We start from the raw sequence: 17,831 nt of genomic DNA, 5'->3' as shown, positions 1-17,831 counted from the left end.
TCTTTTCCTGGTTTTAAAGGCTGTGTTACAGAAAAGTGCTGAAGTTTTCTAAACCTTCCACACTGTTGTAGCTGTTGTATCATTTAACTTTACCCACTTAGTCATTTTATCCACATTATTGATTATTACCTATCCAAAAATCTCATTGTATAAATATTTTGTAAAAGCACCAGTAGTCAACACTAAAATATCATTGCAATATAGATATCAATGTGTTTGCTCAAAAGTATTGTGACGTTTAATTTTCTCCATATTCTCCATAGACTTTGTTTGCCTCCACGTTGGCAACAGCCGTGGCCGGAGGCATTATGTTTTCGGGTTGTCCGTCCGTCTGTCCATCCCATTCTTGTGAATGCGATATCTCAAAAACACTGTGGGGGATTTTTTTTTTTTTTTTTCAAATTTGGCACAAACATTCACTTGGACTCAAAAATGAATTGATTTGTTTTTGGTGGCCAAAGGTCAATGTCACTGTGACCTTGTCTGTCTCATTTTTGTTAATGTAATATCTCTTGGACTGAGGAATCAACTGATTAGAATTTTGTGATTTAAGGTCGATGGTCAAGGTCAGCGTATATGTATGTATATATCTATATCTATATATATATATGTGTGTGTGTGTGTGTGTGTGTGTGTGTGTGTGTGTGTGCGTGCGTGTCTATTATAACATTTTATATCAGAAAGGGCAAAGGTCAGCTTTGCTGTGACATCATAATGTTCTGCATTAAACACTTTTCTGGCCATTATTCAGTGTCATACCTCAGAAGGACAGAAGACAAAACATTTGGTCAGGTAGGTCGTGCGCAGAGGCATACAACCATGGGGCAGTAAGTCTAGTTACATAGAAGGACACTCAGAGAGCGCAGTCTTCTGGGACGGCCAATCACTCTATCTCACAATGTCAACAAAAGTGGAGAATAATTTGTGTATCTGCCCCTGTAATTCTGATCCACTCTAAAATTTAATGGGCTCTTACTTGGCCCATGTTACAATCTTCCTCTAGATTTCTAAAAAAAAAAATGGCCAGTAGTTTTTCTTTAATCTAGCTATCAAACAAACAAACAAACAAACCAATTACACAACCTGTTTGCCAGAGGTAATAAAACAGTGTTTATAAAGACTGTATAAGTACAGTTATGACCTTCAGGCAGCATGACCTCATGTTTATTTCTCTTGCTCTTTTGCCTCTCATCGTGAAATGTTTGATTTATCATAGAATCTCATTATGTTAAGATGATCATTTGTTTCATATTGTGACCTTCATAAAACCCAGAAGATGTGTGAATGCATTCTTTAAGTGTTTTAATGAGAGAAAAGCTCTAGGTCCTTAGGGTATCTGTGCATGCATTCTTTTTCCTCTGGCATCTTTTCCACATGTCAGTTCAGCTTCACATAATTTAGAGGTCTTCTAATGTGGCACTGGTTTCAAAGATAAATAATCCTAAACAAATAAATGAGTTTAGATCAGTCTCTCGCATGTCACAAGTTATTAAAATGTAAAGATATTAAAAACTAGGCTCTTACTGGTATTGAGGAAAAGCTTGCTTCGCTGCAGTTTGATGATCAAGCGTTTAAACATCTGAGCTCTTTATCCTCAATATGCTTGCTGTGTACTAACATCTGGAGATGCCTCAGGCCCATGCCAGGCTGTTGTTTGCACAGTTTTTCTTCTACCTCTAATCACACCTCTTCAGAGAGACAAGAATGCGATGCTATTGCATTTCGGAGGGGATTGATTTTTGTAGGAGAAATCAAGGGATTTTAAAATTACATGCACTAATGAGTAATTTTAATCCTGTCTGGAGCCTATACGTGCAGGATTGTTTTCTGTCTACTGCATTTATAAATACCATCTATTTACTCAGTGTTTTTTAGCGCACTTGTTGGTCCTCTTGTAACAATACAGAGAGATAGAATGGAGTTACAATATATATAAGACCTTGTTGTTCAACAGCCTTTATGTTAATGTGGCGGCATTATGTAAAGTCAGACTTGTGCTTGTGTTTAAAGTGACACGGAGAGGGTTTTTTTTCAGATTGACATTAGGAATTTTATTTAAAATCAGTCAGGGTGATTATTCAGATGTGAGACAAACATGTTAAATTGACATCAGAATAACGTAAGGAGGTCTGAAGGTCTCAATCTGTGTCTATCAGGCAGAATATCAGTCCTGTAAGAGACATAAAACATTAAATTCTCTGATCAGTCTTGTACGAATGAGTGGAAACTGTCAGTGTATTCCCCTGTAGGATGGTGTGAAGCCCTCAGTTTTATGCTCTAAAAACCACAGACCTACATTATTCTTGGTTCAACTTGGTTGCTGTGGTTACTTATTTTTGCTTGAATTTTAACACTTCTGCTATACTCTCCAGGTCGCAACACTTAGCCTACTGTCTTAAAGGTGCCCCCCACCCCTGCTGGTAGTGCAGACTTTCCACTCTTGCAGATGATTGTTGGTACATCATTTTAGAAAATGCATATTTGTCAGAACTGGCCTGCCAAAGCATCCAATTGGGCCCACTGGATGACTTTGCATTCCTAGTATTGATGTACTTGTAAAGGCTAAGAGGTATCAGGTTTCAGGAGCAAGTTAAACTGTGAGTAGCCTATGTTATTTAAAATGCTGCTTAAAAGGCTTTTCAACCCAGATTACAGCTCTCTGACAAAACAATGAATACTTATTGTGGTCATATTCAAAGACACTGAACATTGTGCAAAATATTGTCAATCAGCAGCTTCAGTAGAAAAGAATCTGTATCAGACTACTATCTTAAAACAATATTGGTGGAACCCTATTGCTAAGGCACTGCCAAAACTTTACATTTGTAAATGGCTAGTAAGGCAGAGGATAACTTTCCATGCTTCCTCAATAGCTTCCACTTTCCACAGGAGTGGAAATGTGTGGAAAAATGCAAATATAAGCAGCAGGCAGACTGAATGTTGAAAAGCTGGGACATATTGTTCAAACTGTACTATTCTTTCTTAAGACACCAGGCTGTTCACCATCTTTTTGTAAATGGACAAATGTTTTTAGAATGTACTTGAACTTCTTTTCACTGAAGGAAAGGGAACATTTAGAGGTCTTGTAATTTATAGGTTGTGATGCATTGGTTAAACAGGTCTGGCCCACTTGACATCAACTTGGGCTTTATGTGGCCTATGAATTTGACACCATTGTCATAAACTAAGAACATACACAAAGTTGTCAATTCAGCCTCTGTAATTTTTTCAGCTGTTGTTCTATTTGTATGAAAGTGGTGATATGCAGACCACTTTTAAATCTCCTTACTAATGACTTACTAATGACATCATTAGTTAAAATAGAGCTACTTAATATTTCACGGTGTCCTACAATGTTAGAATGCAAGAGTGTTTATAGCTATCCCAAAAGGCCTCCCTTAAAGGCAAGGTAAAACGCCAACAGTCATAGAGTGAGGGAAGGCGTGATAATCTTTTAAAAATGGGGACAAGGGGCGGCACGGTGGTGTGGTGGTTAGCACTCTCGCCTCACAGCAAGAGGGTTGCCGGTTCGATCCCGGGCGTGGGAGCCCTTCTGTGCGGAGTTTGCATGTTCTCCCCGTGTCAGCGTGGGTTCTCTCCGGGCACTCCGGCTTCCTCCCACAGTCCAAAGACATGCAGATTGGGGACAAGGTTAATTGATAACTCTAAATTGTCCATAGGTGTGAATGTGAGCGTGAATGGTGTGTCAGCCTTGTGATAGTCTGGCGACCTGTCCAGGGTGTACCCTGCCTCTCGCCCGATGTCAGCTGGGGTAGGCTCCAGCCCCCCCGCGACCCTCAAGAGGATGAAGCGGTTAGAAAATGAATGAATGAATGAAATGGGGACAACACACATTGTCAGACAGTCTTTTCCCAAAGGTATTTATAAGGTTGCACTAGTTTGCTCATATTAATAGTGACAGAAATAACTTTGTAAAGAATAAAAAATGACTTAAATCCCATTTTCCACTGTACAGAAAATCCACTGACATCAAGCTTTTCTCTGTTTAATGGGAAAGGTTACAATCAGGATTTACTTCCAAGTCATATGGCTCTGCAGTAGTTACGGGTATTTATCAGCTTCAGTTTCGATTGTCTTCGTTCGGCAGTGATGGAGATACAACACCCAGCTGGATGTGCAAATTTTATTCCATTGGATGGTGTGGTGCAATGACAGGCCACCACAAAATGTTACCATCTAAGCAGCGCTCAAACGTTGGTCAAAATTTTGTCAGTACTGAGTTTAAAAGAGAAACTGAGTAAGTAACAGGTATAAAAAGAAGTATCAACTGTAAAATTTTCACTGGCCCCCATGCTGCGTTCTACTGTTTACTAACCTTCTTTTTGGCCCATCCGTGACGTTGAATGTGAAACACCAGATAAAAAGGGCATACTCCTCTACTGCAGAGCTGTGGGTCTGCTGGCAACAGGAGAGCAGTCTATCACCTATTTTTTTTCCCCCAACATTTAAAAAAATCTGCATACACCCACTAATTGTGGTGGAAAAAGTCTATCACACCCACTAACATCTGGCTTTTGTATGTAATGAGAAAAGATATACATTATTTTTCAGCTGCAATGGTATGAATGGTAGTGATGAAAACACGACACCTGGGTGGATGCGGAAATTTTAGCCGTTTTGCTGGCGCAATGCAAATACAATACAATACAAATAAGACTCCGTTCAAGCAGCATTCAGTAATCTATCAAAATTTATTTGGCCCCAAATTTGAAATAGAGACTGAATAAGTAAGATATAAAATAAAACAAAGTAATCACCAAAACATTTTCACTGACCTCCATCCTGCTTTCTACTGTTTCTGAACCAGTTTTCTTGCCCGGCTGTGACATTGAACATGACACACCATGGCATGGCATACTCATCTACTACAGAGCCATGTACACTGCTCTGGTCTACTGGCAATGACAAATCAGTCTATTGCCTACCTTTAATAGTTTTTCCTGAATTTACAAAACCTTCATACACGTGCTAATTTTGGTGGGAAAATCTAATAGAGAGGGGGAAGTAGTGATAATTGTTTAAATGGGGATAATGGTGCATATTGTCAGATGGTCAGTCCTCAAAGGCATTCATAGGGTTGCACTCACTTGTTCATGCTTACTGTCTCACACCTACACAATTGGGCAGTCACTGCATAAAGTGGGCGTGGCTGTTGGATGCAGCCCTCCAAATTCTGATGCTGGAGAGGTGTAGGGTAAGAGGGTTTAGAGGTGATTTAATCATCAAACAAGCAATTCAGTTGCAGCGTACTGATGCTTTTAATGTGACTGCATGTGTATCTACACTGTGATGTATTTACAGGGTGATAATGTTGTGTGTTGTCTTTGCTGTGTCATCATTTCCAAGCCTCTCTGTTCTGCATCTTTACCCTGTCAGCGTTGACTCATCCTGTCAGCAAGGTCACAGCACTCCGTTTCTCCATTACAGCCATCCGTCCTCTCTGACTGATGCCTGACACTCTCTCCACTCACAGACTGGTCCTCTCATCCGTGTCGGACTACTTTGCAGCCATGTTCACCAGTGATGTGAGGGAGGCCAAGCAGGACGAGGTGAAAATGGAAGGAGTGGACCCTGATGCATTGTGGGTCCTGGTGCAGTATGCATACACAGGTATACAGACACACTGGTTGGCTTTATTAGAAATAGATCATAACATAATGACAAGCAAAAATAACATACCATGATGTTTAATGAAATTACTTGGAAATAAAACTAGCATTAGCATTTCCAGTAAAACAAATTGGCCTTTGGCTGGGTGCCACAGACGGGTTAGGCAGGTTGAAAAGTTTTGAAAAAGACTGACATTGTTCCCATAAACCTAACAGTAACTTTGTTATTGTTAAAAGTAAACAAACAATCCAGACCATGCACTGTAGCTGAGTGTACATGCGCCATGCATATGTAAGCCTCAGCTGAAGTGATAGTTTGAGCACACAGTTTTAAATATTTTTGAGATGGTCGGGATAATTCCAATGGTAACCGACTCAAAACAACTCCAACTACTGTTTTGCATGTGTACACTTTTGTAAGAATAAGAATTAGAATAACTTTATTCATCCCCAAGGGAAAATTCAATTATCTGTCAGCTCATTATGTCAAAGAATTATAAAGCCTGATGGCTATTGGTATATAGGATCTTCTGTATCTCTCTGTCCTGCATTGAAGAGAGAGGAGTTGTCCACCACAGTTTTTTTGGTCCATCAAGGTGTTGTGGAGTGGATGATCTGGGTTGTTCATGATGGCCTCGAACATCTTCAGTGTGCATCTCTCCACCACCTCCTCCAGTGTGTCCAACCTGACTCCAATCACAGAGCCAGCTCTTTTGACTAGTTTGTCCAGCTGCCTTGCATCTTTGTGTCTGATGCTTCCTCCCCAGCAGACTGCAGCATAAAACAACACACTTGCCACCACAGACTGATAAAACATCTGCAGCATCTTACTACAGATGTCGAGAGATCTATTTATAGCTTGGCACCACCTCCATGTCCACCCCACAGGTATTCACTGGCTGAAGAGGGGGCTTGGACCTGTGGAAATCTATGATCATTTCCTTGGTCTTTGAGGTGTTCAGGAGGAGACAGTTCTTGTCACTCCAGTCACTGAAGGCTTTTATCACGTCCCTATATTCAGATTCCTGCCCATTCCTGATACACGCCACAATAGCAGTGTCGTCCGAGTATTTCTGGATGTGGCAGGACTCAGAGTTGTATTTGAAGTCCGCCGTGTACAGTGTGAACAGGAATGGAGCCAGGACAGTCCCTTGTGGAGCCCCCATGCTGCTCATTAATGTCCCAGAACGTTTAATCTCTCAAACAGAAATTGTGAACAGTGGCAAAGCTTGGATGGGTGTAATTAATGTTAAGTAGATTTTGGTATTGGAATACTTCACCCCCGAAATGACCATTTGTATATGAGCTACTCACCCCGTGTTACGCTGAAAAGAAAAATTTGTTTCTCTCACATGCCTCCATGGTCTACAAATAATCCAATAACAGAAAATTCTTGATGAATTGAAGTCATAGGGATCCACATTTAACAACAGCAAAACTATATCAAAACATCTGTTTACAAACTCACACAACTCGTGCCATATAATCCAAGTCTCATGTATCCGGCCGTATGCTCAGTACTTCTCAAAACTTTTCCATGCTCTCTTCAAAGCCAGACTCCATTGACAAAAACAGTAATTTTACCAACATGGTAAGGACAAGGGAGCTACTTGTCTACCACTGCCTCACATCAGTAGTTTCTTTGTGTTATTGTGTGACTTTACAGAATCTGAACTAACCCCTTAAAAACACCAAAGTTGGAAAGGGCTGTCTGTTTGGGAAGTACAGAGAATACAACTGGATAATTGAGACTTGGATTAAAGTGCAGGAATTACAGTATGTGAGAGTTTGTGAACAGATATTGCGAAACGTTTTACTGTTACTAAACACGGACCTCTACAACTTCAATTCATCAAGATTTTTTTCTGTTTTTGGATTTTTCGTTCACTGGAGGCATGCAAGATAGATTTATTCACAATTTCATCATAATACGGGGTGAATATTTGGTGTACAAATTATCATTTGGGAGGTGAGGCATTCCTCTTAAGGTGTTCTTTGTGACATACAGAGCATTGATATAGAAAAAAAATTGCTATGTAAAGATAAGAGCTATACCTGACTCAGAATTATGTCAGTCAAATCAGATTTAGCTGCTCAATACGAATATTTGTCAGTAGTTTTAAAGTTTAAACGGGGCTCAGCAGGACATTCATTGTGACAGGGGCATTCACATAATACAGTAAACAAGTTAATGGTGCTAAGGACAGATTGGAAATGTGCTATTTTTTGCTGACACTAGATATCAAACAAAAGCCAGAGACTTCATTGTATTAAGTTGCAGTGAGATGTAAATTCACCACAGAAGACAATGTGATCTCAAAACCTTAGAGTGAAAAGCCTCCCCCTCTCTGTGCCGCTGCCTGCGTGTCCACAGCTCCCTGTGCCAAAGAGTAGTATGAAAGTCAAGAGCACCTACTCTGTGCACTCACTAGCAAAGAATAAAAAGCACTGCTCAAGTTGAAGCAATCTCAGTTGACTGAGGAGACTCCGACTGATGATTCAAATCTCCCACTTTCAAAGGGCAGTCCAAGTCGAGATAAAGTAATGGTGTCCTGATCAGAGAGTGAATTCATGCTACTTGTAGTCCAAGCTTCTTTGTGGTTTGTTGTGGTAAGCCAGTTCAGCAGTGCATGCATGTCACACTGGCTAGCTCATTGGCAGCACTCTGCACCGCTCTCGTACAGCAGTTACCACTGATACTGGGACGGCGTCCTCATGGAGGCATAGTGCCCATCCTCCAATTCCTCTTGGTTAACATCATTAGCTCTGTCAGCACCGTTGCCTTTGTTTAGAGCTGTTTATGGGGTTAGCACTGTTAGCTGCTAGCCACCTCCATGTTGAGAACCTTGTCCAGACAACTCATATACTCTAAATTTTGCACAGAACCCCTTTGAGGTAAAAAAAAAACAACAAACAAAACATGCTACTCTTGATCTCATAGCCTTTTAAATAATAAATCTTAGACACTTTCAAAGTCCTGCTGTAATGATTCCTGTCCTGCCTCCTCACTGTCTTCCTTCTCCACCATCTCCCCACTTTGTCTTCCAGGCCGTCTCGAGTTGAGGGAGGACACCATTGAGTCTCTGCTGTCAGCCTCATGCCTGCTGCAGTTGTCGTCAGTGGTTCAGGCCTGCTGTTCATTCCTCATGAAGCAGCTCCACCCCTCCAACTGTCTGGGTATCCGCTCCTACGCCGACGCTCAGGGCTGCAATGACCTGCAGAGGGCCGCTCACGCCTACACCATGGTGGGTACACATGACAAGGCCAGTTCATCTCTATACCTCCACAGATTGTAGAGCCACCGCGAAAAAGAATACAACAACTGCTTTGGAAAATATACATCTAGAAATGATGATGTTGATTCAGGTAGACCGCAGGTGATGCTTAGGTTTAAACAATTAATTAAGAGCAATAAATGGGGTTCTTTCATCTCTCCGTTTCACAACTACCCCTCTCTACCTCCATACAGTTTTCCCTGGTCAGACTTCAGTCATTTTTCAGCCATCCAGTTATTTTTGGTAACAAATTGGTTCCTTATTCACAACGCACCACACACCATTATCGCCACAATGGCTGTTTTCAGCACAGGGTTGCTATGGTGACTGTGAAATAGCTCTTCCATCGACTTGATTATTCTTTTTCTTTTCTTGTTCTCTCTCCTGTCTTAACATGCCTTTTTCCCACCCTGCCTCCCTCTATGATTCTGTCTCTGTCACTGTTCCTCTCTTTCTTCCTTTCTCTCTAAGTGGATTATTGTTAAACTATAATCTGTGGTAATTATGTTGTAAAGGTGTCTTTATCTGGGTGTGACTGTCTGCCTGCGTCTGTATTCACACACATACACAGCTCACAGGATTATTACAGGCAGTGTGAGAGAGCTATACAGTAGACTGTGTAGAGAGAAGTGTGGACTGTTTTCATTTCTTTATTAATTTTAAATGTTTTATTTATGTAGGAATCAGGTCACATTTACTTAATTAATTAATTTACTTAATATTTTGATAATCAGTTAGCTGTTAAAGACATTCTGCAGTTCCAGCTTCTTCATTGTGAGGATTGTGTTTTGTGATAACACAATGTGTGACATTATGCAGACCAAATGATAATTCATTAACTTAGAAAATAGCAGATAATGAAAATGATTGCTAGTTTCAGCCCTGCTCTGTACTTCTAAGGCAACCCCCTTCATTTTTCACTGCCAAATCATTCCAACCTTTTCTCATCCAACTTTTTTTCTCCAGCTTTTCATTCATCTTCCTCTGACCTTTCTCAAGCCCTCATTTCCTTCCTTTTTTTCCTCTCTTCTTGTCTCCTTCCAACCCCGTGATCCCTTTCCTCTCTCCACTCATATTTTCCTATTGTTTTTTTTCTCTCCTCTCATTCCTTTTTTCATTTGCATTTCGTTTTTCATTCATCCTTACTCCTGTGAGACTAGTCTGACTCTTTCCTGCTACTTTTATCACCATTTCATCTCTCTGTCCACTAGGAGCACTTTTTAGAGGTCGTGGGAGGCCAAGAGTTCCTGTTGCTCCCAGTGGAGGAGATGGAAAGGCTGCTCACGTCCGATGATGTCAACGTGCCAGACGAGGAAACTGTGGTAACCTCTTTGCTAACCTGGGTCCGTCATGACGCTGCCACACGACAACGTCAGCTACCCTTGTTGCTGGCTCACATCCGACTGCCACTGCTGCAGCCACAGGTGAGAGCTGCAGAGAACTCTGTCACATAATGTATTGTAACAGACTTATTTAAAGAGGCTATAATTGATATTTTTGTCATATATTTATGTGTTAAGTGACAGTGTGAAAACAATGCGAAAGGCGTTTGCTGGTACTGATTAACCTACAGAGAGTTACCACCCAAATCCCACCCTAATATCCAGCTGCAACTTAGCCATTTTGCCAAACTGTTTATTTTGTGTGTGTGTCTCTTTGTGATTATCCTATGTATTGTTCATTATTCTCTACAAATAAGGAGGTTTTTGGAGTTCTGTGAATGCAGTGCAGGCAGAACTCTTCATGACCTTTTTTTCTTTTTCTCTCTCAGCAGCAGTTTATTGGGTTTGAGTCGGGGGGTGGTGAATTAATCCGTCAGTCAGTTTGTGGTTGGATTGATCAGAGCTGATCAGATCGATGCATTAGATTAGAGGAGCAGCTGCTGCAGAGGCACATGAAAGCAAAATTTTAGACCTTGAGCTGGATGGCGGAGTGCACAGTTTCCATGGGAACACAGCCAGTTTCATCTAAAAACAATGAACACCACTAAAATGAGAGCGCTGTTATTCTAAAAAATAGAACGTTCCATTTCTGTGTGAATTATGACCGAAGTTTCGCTTTGCTCTGCTCCATCTGCGCCCAGAGTACGCTATGCGCTCCAAGAGTGTGGTGCTCGGTAAATATATTTCAACAGTGCTCCAAATGAACTGGTCAGCAAAAACAGAAAAAAGATACATGGTGGCAAATGCTGATACCCAGGCAGGCCGCCACAAGCAAATGAATGTGTGGAAAACCCTGCACTTACGAAGTTAGTATCTGGGCTGAAAACAATTTAGTGTGACTTCCCTTTTATTGATAATAAAGAAAACAGTAAAATCTTGTCAAACAGTTTCATGTCAGTCAGTGTCAGTACATGATCAGCTCATCCCTGTAGTCTCTTTTCTCTCACTCTTAAATCCATTAAATGGGTGATGAATTTGAGTAGCAAAGAAAAGATTTATTACATACACTAATATGATATACATACACTAATATGATCATATTGGAGAAGCTCTGTATAAACTCTTGATGTCTTAATATCTGTTACAACAAAGTATGAGGCAAGTGTTTGCATCAGTCTTCCTCCCACTGATGTGCTGGTCTTTTTTCATGGTCAGATTTGTCTTGTGCTCTCTTCCTCTCCGTTCTTCTCTACCTCCTCCTGGCTCCAGTCTGTCTCTCTGTCTCTATCCCTATCCTCTTTAGGCAATTAGAGGGACTATAATCATTAACAGTAGATCACAACCATTACTCTGTCACATGTGTGCCTGTGTTTGTTGTGTCTGTGTACATTTGAGTGTGTGCATGTATCTCCTCCTCTCTCATCTTCCCGGCATGTACAGCAGAGTATCTTGACGGGTAATGCGATGCTGAGAAGTTTATATGCTAGGCAGAACCTCAGTTACTGCCTAGGGCGTTGGATGCACACACAAACCCACACACACACACACACACACGTGCACACACACACACACACACACACACACACGTTTTAAACCCTTAATTAAGTGTGATATCTCTCTTAACTGCAGCTAAATTATCTGTTCTCTTCATCTCCCTTATCAGTCATTTCCCTCCCTATATATAAAGAAAGTGTAGAGATAAAACCCTCGTTGTGGGCCCCCCTTCCACTTTCCATCTCTTCTGCCTGCGTCTATACATCTCCCAGGTTTGCACTTGTGCGGTGCACAGTATGAACACCTGAGATATACGACTTTGCCCTGGTCAGCTGAAATCACAAGTAGCTGTAACACGTAATCAGGCAGGAAGATGGATGGCAGAGGGGTGCAGCCATAGAATAGCATTAGAGTAGAGAGAGCTAAAGCAAGACAGACATAGAGCTGAGGGTTGATTCAGCCTTTAACAGTATATCACAACCGCCACCACCATGCTAAACTGATAAATATATTAACATTCAGCAACTTCATGAGCTGTCACATCCCAATAAACCGATGTATAAACCACACGCTGGCAACCGATCAATATTCATCAACCAATTAGTCAGCTTTCTATCTAGGCCACCATGCAATTCTTCATCAAGTGGGTGTCAATACACCAAATTAATACCTTTAATCCTTTCTCCCCGTTAACACTGTCTCACACACACACACACACACACACACAAACACAGAAGCACACACTGGGTCTAATCTTCTCAGAGGAGCGTCTATGGGCTGTTAATCTGACATTGTCCACCAAACAGATTGACAGGGCAGTAAGTGTGTGTGTGTGTGTCTTCATCAACAAGACAGCAATCATTGATCAGTCTGCTGATGTAGAGCTGGGCAATATGAAGAAAATCAAATATCACCATATTTTTGACCAAATATCTTGATATTGATATTGCAACGATATTGTAGAGTTGATTGTGCATTCAAATAATATTTACACAATGAGATTTTTTATAAATACTCATCACTAATGTGCAACAGCTATTACAGTCTGATAAGTTAAGAAAATGACATCACTTTACTGTAATGTAGCATTTAAAACCAGGCAAAGACAATACTCATGATGGGAATGTGGTTAGTTTTACAAGTGGGCAAAACTAAATTTTCACCCAATGATGACGCTAGAGGAAAAGTAAGGATCACCAAAGTTTATAAGCTTTATTCTATGTTTACTAGATTGCAGCTTGGGTCTCACTTTTCTGTCCAAACCCGACCCGAGTCCAAAAGAGTAGTCACAGATCCGGACACCTATTCTGTTTTTTATGTCCTAACCCGACTTATAGGAATAAACTACTATCAAAATATTTGCAGATAAATTTTCTGTCAATCAACTAATCCAGTGGTTCTCAAACCTTTTTTTATTGTGGAACACCTAAGAAAATATTAGGCTCTCAAGTACCACCACTATGACCAATGTTAAAATACAGTAGTATAAGCCTACCCTACCCTTCAGCTATCTAAGATGTTATATATGAAATATTCTTCTCCTTATCTGCACTTCTTTTCCTAATAGTTCCCATTTGAAGTCACGATTGCAGTGTTTTTAAAAAATTTTATCTCCACTTATTATCTTGGCATTAAAGATTAGCTGCTAACTAGCCGTGGACATGTGCATGTGCTGTATCTGCATGGGAGTGTGTGTGTTTTGGTGACATAATTCATGGTGAAACAGAAAGGGGAGCACTACTTTTTCACTTCCCACTGTGAGGTAAAGAGAGGACAGAGAGGAGAAGGTGGGACGCCTGCAGGATTCAGTCTTATCTTGCCCTCCACATTCAATCCTTCACAGCATGATGGATAAATAGCGCAAGAGAGGACAAACACCGTTTTCTATCTCTGTCCTTCTTTATCTCACACACACACACACACACACACACACAAATGAATGCTGAAATGGGTTCACCCTAATTTGTCCCTCGGTGATTGTGTGCAATGGAAGCATGGGTTCACCCTGGCGTGTAAGCTGCTTATCCATTTACCATGCTTGCTTTACGCTCTCCACGTCTGACTGAGAAAATTGATTTCATATTCAGTGACCAAATTAAATTATTTGGGCCAAATCTTTCTTTTTGTGGTGGCAGACAGCACAGAGGGAAAAAGAGGGCGTTAAAAATGATTTGGTATTTTTTACCCCCCTTTATCAAATGTCGTTTTTTAAACTTGTTCTCTGTGATTGGATCTTAGCAGCCATTTCTGAACATCCCCACTGACTTATCTTCAGCCAACACACACACACATGTGCACGCATACACACTGTCTGAAAACTTCAAATGACTTTTATAAAAATCTGACTCCTCTTGAACCTCCTCTGCTTTCCATCTGTTAACACTCACACACACACATGCACACGCAAACACACACACACACACACACACACCTATCTAAATGTAAATCATGTAATTCTTGCCTTCAGGGAAAACTTGCTTCACACCACCCTGCTTCTCTCACAGGCAGTGATTTCCTGTGGATGTATTTTAAGGAACAGACTGGTGGATTGAAGTGCTTCGTGCTGCAGCCCCTGGCTGTCTCTGTGTGTGTGTATGTGTGTGTGTGTGATCATAGATGAGGTTAGAGGGTACGGACTAGAGAGCTGATGAGATGCTGAGGACAGATTAGTCCTCTAGTGTGTCAGATGATTAGTGTGTGTGTGTGTGTGTGTGTGTGTGTGTTGGTGTGTTGGTGTGTGTGTGTGTGTGTGAGCACTAATGGCTGCTGGTCTGATCTAATCTCTCAATCAATGAGAGAACAGCTTTCTTTCGACCCTCAAACCTCCACAATCAGTGATAAGATCGTAACCCACACTGTCCCACACATGCAGTACACACATACTGTGCATTTGCTTAACTGCTTGTTGATAGCAGTTGTCACATGTTCTTTTTTTCGTATGTGTGTGTAGTTCTTAGCAGACCTGGAGTCCAATCCTCTGCTGCGGGACAGTATGGAATGCCAGCGGCTGCTAATGGAGGGAATGAAGTATCACCTCTTGCCGCAGCGCCGCCCCCTTCTTCAGAGTCCCCGCACCCGGCCCCGCAAGGCCACTGTTGGGGCCATGTTTGCTGTAGGGGGGATGGATGCTACAAAAGGTAAAACAGTTACTTGCACACAACTAGACATTACACACTTTATATACATATATACACCGATCAGACACAATAGGAAAACCACTGGCAGCTGATGCAAAGAACGCTGATCATCTCGTTACAATGCATGTTCTGCTGGGAAACCTTGGGTCCTGGCATTTATGTGGATGTCACTTGACACACACCACTGCCACAAACACTGTTGCAGACCAAGCACACCCCTGATGTCAACAACACTTCCTGATGGCAGTGGCCCTCCAGTAGAACATTGCGTCCTGCCACACTGCAAAAACTGCTCAGGATGGCCAGAGGCCTTGACCTGATTGAGTGTCTGTGGGACGTGCTGGTAACCCACCTTTCAACTGATAAGACTCAAAAGATCCGTTACCAATGCCCTGGTCCCAGACACCACAAGACACGTCCAGACGTTCTGTGTCCATGACTCAACAAGTAGGAGGCATCATCATGGATTGGACTTGGTTCTAACTGGTCAAGGAGCAGACACAGGTCTGCTGGGGTGCTGGCATCTACCATGGATCCTTGATTAGATTGGGATCTGGGGAATGTGGAGGCCAGATCAACACCTTAAACTCTTGGTCATGTTCCTTGGGCCATTGCTGAGCAGGTTTTGCAGTGCGGCATGGCGCATTGTCCTGCTACGTGGGCCACTGCCATCAGAAAGTGCCGTTGCCACGAGATGGTGCACTTTAGTCTACTATTTTTGGGTGGGTGCTGGGTCCACATGAATGCCAGGACCCAAGGTTAGGTTTCCCAGAGGAACATTAGACTGTAACAAGATAATATATCTTGTCATAAAAATGGATGGAGGGAGGGAGGGACATCACAAAAAGGCCTCAGCCAAACTCACACTGGGAACATTGCCATTATGTGGTTGGGATCTTACATAGAGTTGATTAATGAATTCATCAATCAACAAAAAATGAATCCGCAGCTGTTTTGATAAATGATTGATTTGATTTTTCAAGAAAAAATGCCAAACAAAATTCTCTGGTTCAGGCCTCTCAGGTATGGGTTGTTGTTTTTTTCTCCTTTTTTTGCTTTGATTTGCCTCATATCATAGTAAACTGGATATCTTTGCATTTTGGACTGCTGGTCGGACAAATAGAATTAACTCGAAAAAGTCGTTATATTGATGTTAACCTACAATCAGTTAGCCAACAAAAATAATGGGCAGAGTAATCAATAACGTAAGATATTACTTGTTGCAGCCCTAATGTTAGACACTTAGGCAGCAGGTTGACCCAAAATAATGTATATTCAAGGAAAACAAGATTTACCGACATTCATTTTCTCCTTATTCTAACTAGATTGAATAAGTATCCTTTATCAGAGCTCACTGATCATATGTGCTTGCATGCTCTGTTATACTATGTCTCTACTATAGACTTGTATAAAAATGGACAACATGTCTCCACTTCCTCCTATTTTACAAAAATGAACCCAAATTACCAATGCAAAAGTATGCCCTGGTAATGTCATTTGGAGCCAGATTCTGTGCAGTAGCAATCAGGGAGTGGAGCTGCTGTATCGAGGTTCTACCCACAAACCAGCCAGACTCAATTATGAGACAATCACATCATCAATCATGATGCCACAGCCCCCTTTTTGTAATCAATTACTAATTAAAGCAAAACTCATCAGAAAAATTAACATTTAAATATACATCAGCATGATAAGAAAAATGACAGAAACCTTCTTTGGGAAAAATATGTTTGATGTGTACTTTGATTTTTTAGTTTGGCCAATGTCCCATCTGCCCACATGGACTGGGCGGGGTTTATGACTGAAACTGCAGCCGGCACAGGGGTGATTGAGATGTTTTGGATTCACCTTTGTGGAGCTGTCTTGTCATCCATCTTAATATACAGTTTATGGTCTTCACACACAAATACACAAAGTCTCCTGTTCCAAGGGGAGTAAATTAAAGTGGCATAGTCCTACCATGACCTGATATCCCAAGAGTGGGTATCCTTGTCGGGTTCGTCAGAAGTTCAAAATTAGAGCACATCAAGGGGCTGGAGTTTAATTTCACATCTGTCATTTTCTTCAGGTGCTACCAGTATTGAACAGTACTGTCTCCGCCGGGACACATGGAGGCAGGTAGCCACTATGAGTGGCCGGAGACTACAGTTTGGTGTAGCTGTCCTTGACGGCCGTCTCTATGTGGTGGGCGGCCGTGATGGACTCAAGACCCTCAACACTGTGGAGTGTTACAACCCGCACAGCAAGACCTGGAGCGTCATGCCTCCCATGTCCACACACAGGCATGGCTTAGGTGAGCCCCTTGTTTGTGATATACATACAGTAGAAGATGAAAAGAGCGCAAAAAGGGGGGCATCATGTTTTTGGGTTGTCAGTCTGTCCCTTTCTTGTGAACGCGTTCTCTCAAGAACACCTTTAGGAGATTTCTTTAAGTTTGGCACAAATGTCCACTTGGGCCCAACAATTAAGTGATTCGATTTTAGTTGACAAAGGTCAAGGTCACTGTGACCTTGTGCCTATCCCATTGTTGTGAACGCGATATCTCACAAACGCATTTGGGAAATTTCTTTAAATTTGGTGTTAATGTCCACTTTGATTCAAGGATGAATTGATTATATTGTAAATGTCAATAGTCAAGGTTATTCTTACCCTGCTTCCATCTCATTCTCATGAACACAAGAATTCAAGAAGGCCTTGATGAAATTTCCTGAAATTTGGCACAAACGTCTACTTGGACTTAAGGATGAACTGATTTAATTTTGATTTTAGTTATTTCAGTTTGGAGTATGGTGATCTTAAAAAAATGGTCTTTTCACCTCTGACAGAGTAAGGTCAAAGGTCAGGCTAAGCTGCACAACAATGCCTCAACAGTAAGTGATTCACTGTGGTACTCAAGAGCACTTCAACAGACTG

The 17,831-nt window shown here is 41.5% G+C and overlaps 1 protein-coding gene across 2 annotated transcripts in view; it reads left to right on the top strand.

The window, feature by feature from the left end:
- Window positions 1-17,831, top strand: part of klhl5 (kelch-like family member 5) — a 74,921-nt gene that overhangs the window by 44,005 nt on the left and 13,085 nt on the right. For both annotated transcript variants that reach the window (XM_078164407.1, XM_033624293.2), the window contains 5 exons: window positions 5,495-5,631; window positions 8,679-8,875; window positions 10,117-10,329; window positions 14,732-14,918; window positions 16,987-17,211. In XM_078164407.1, coding sequence (XP_078020533.1) covers window positions 5,495-5,631; window positions 8,679-8,875; window positions 10,117-10,329; window positions 14,732-14,918; window positions 16,987-17,211 — 959 coding nt within the window. The remainder of the gene's footprint in view (window positions 1-5,494; window positions 5,632-8,678; window positions 8,876-10,116; window positions 10,330-14,731; window positions 14,919-16,986; window positions 17,212-17,831) is intronic.

This window comes from Epinephelus lanceolatus, chromosome 3 (genome assembly GCF_041903045.1).
Source record: "Epinephelus lanceolatus isolate andai-2023 chromosome 3, ASM4190304v1, whole genome shotgun sequence".
NCBI lineage: Eukaryota > Metazoa > Chordata > Actinopteri > Perciformes > Serranidae > Epinephelus > Epinephelus lanceolatus.
The sequence above is the reverse complement of the archived record's forward strand: the minus strand, read 5'-3'. Positions and strand labels throughout refer to the sequence as shown.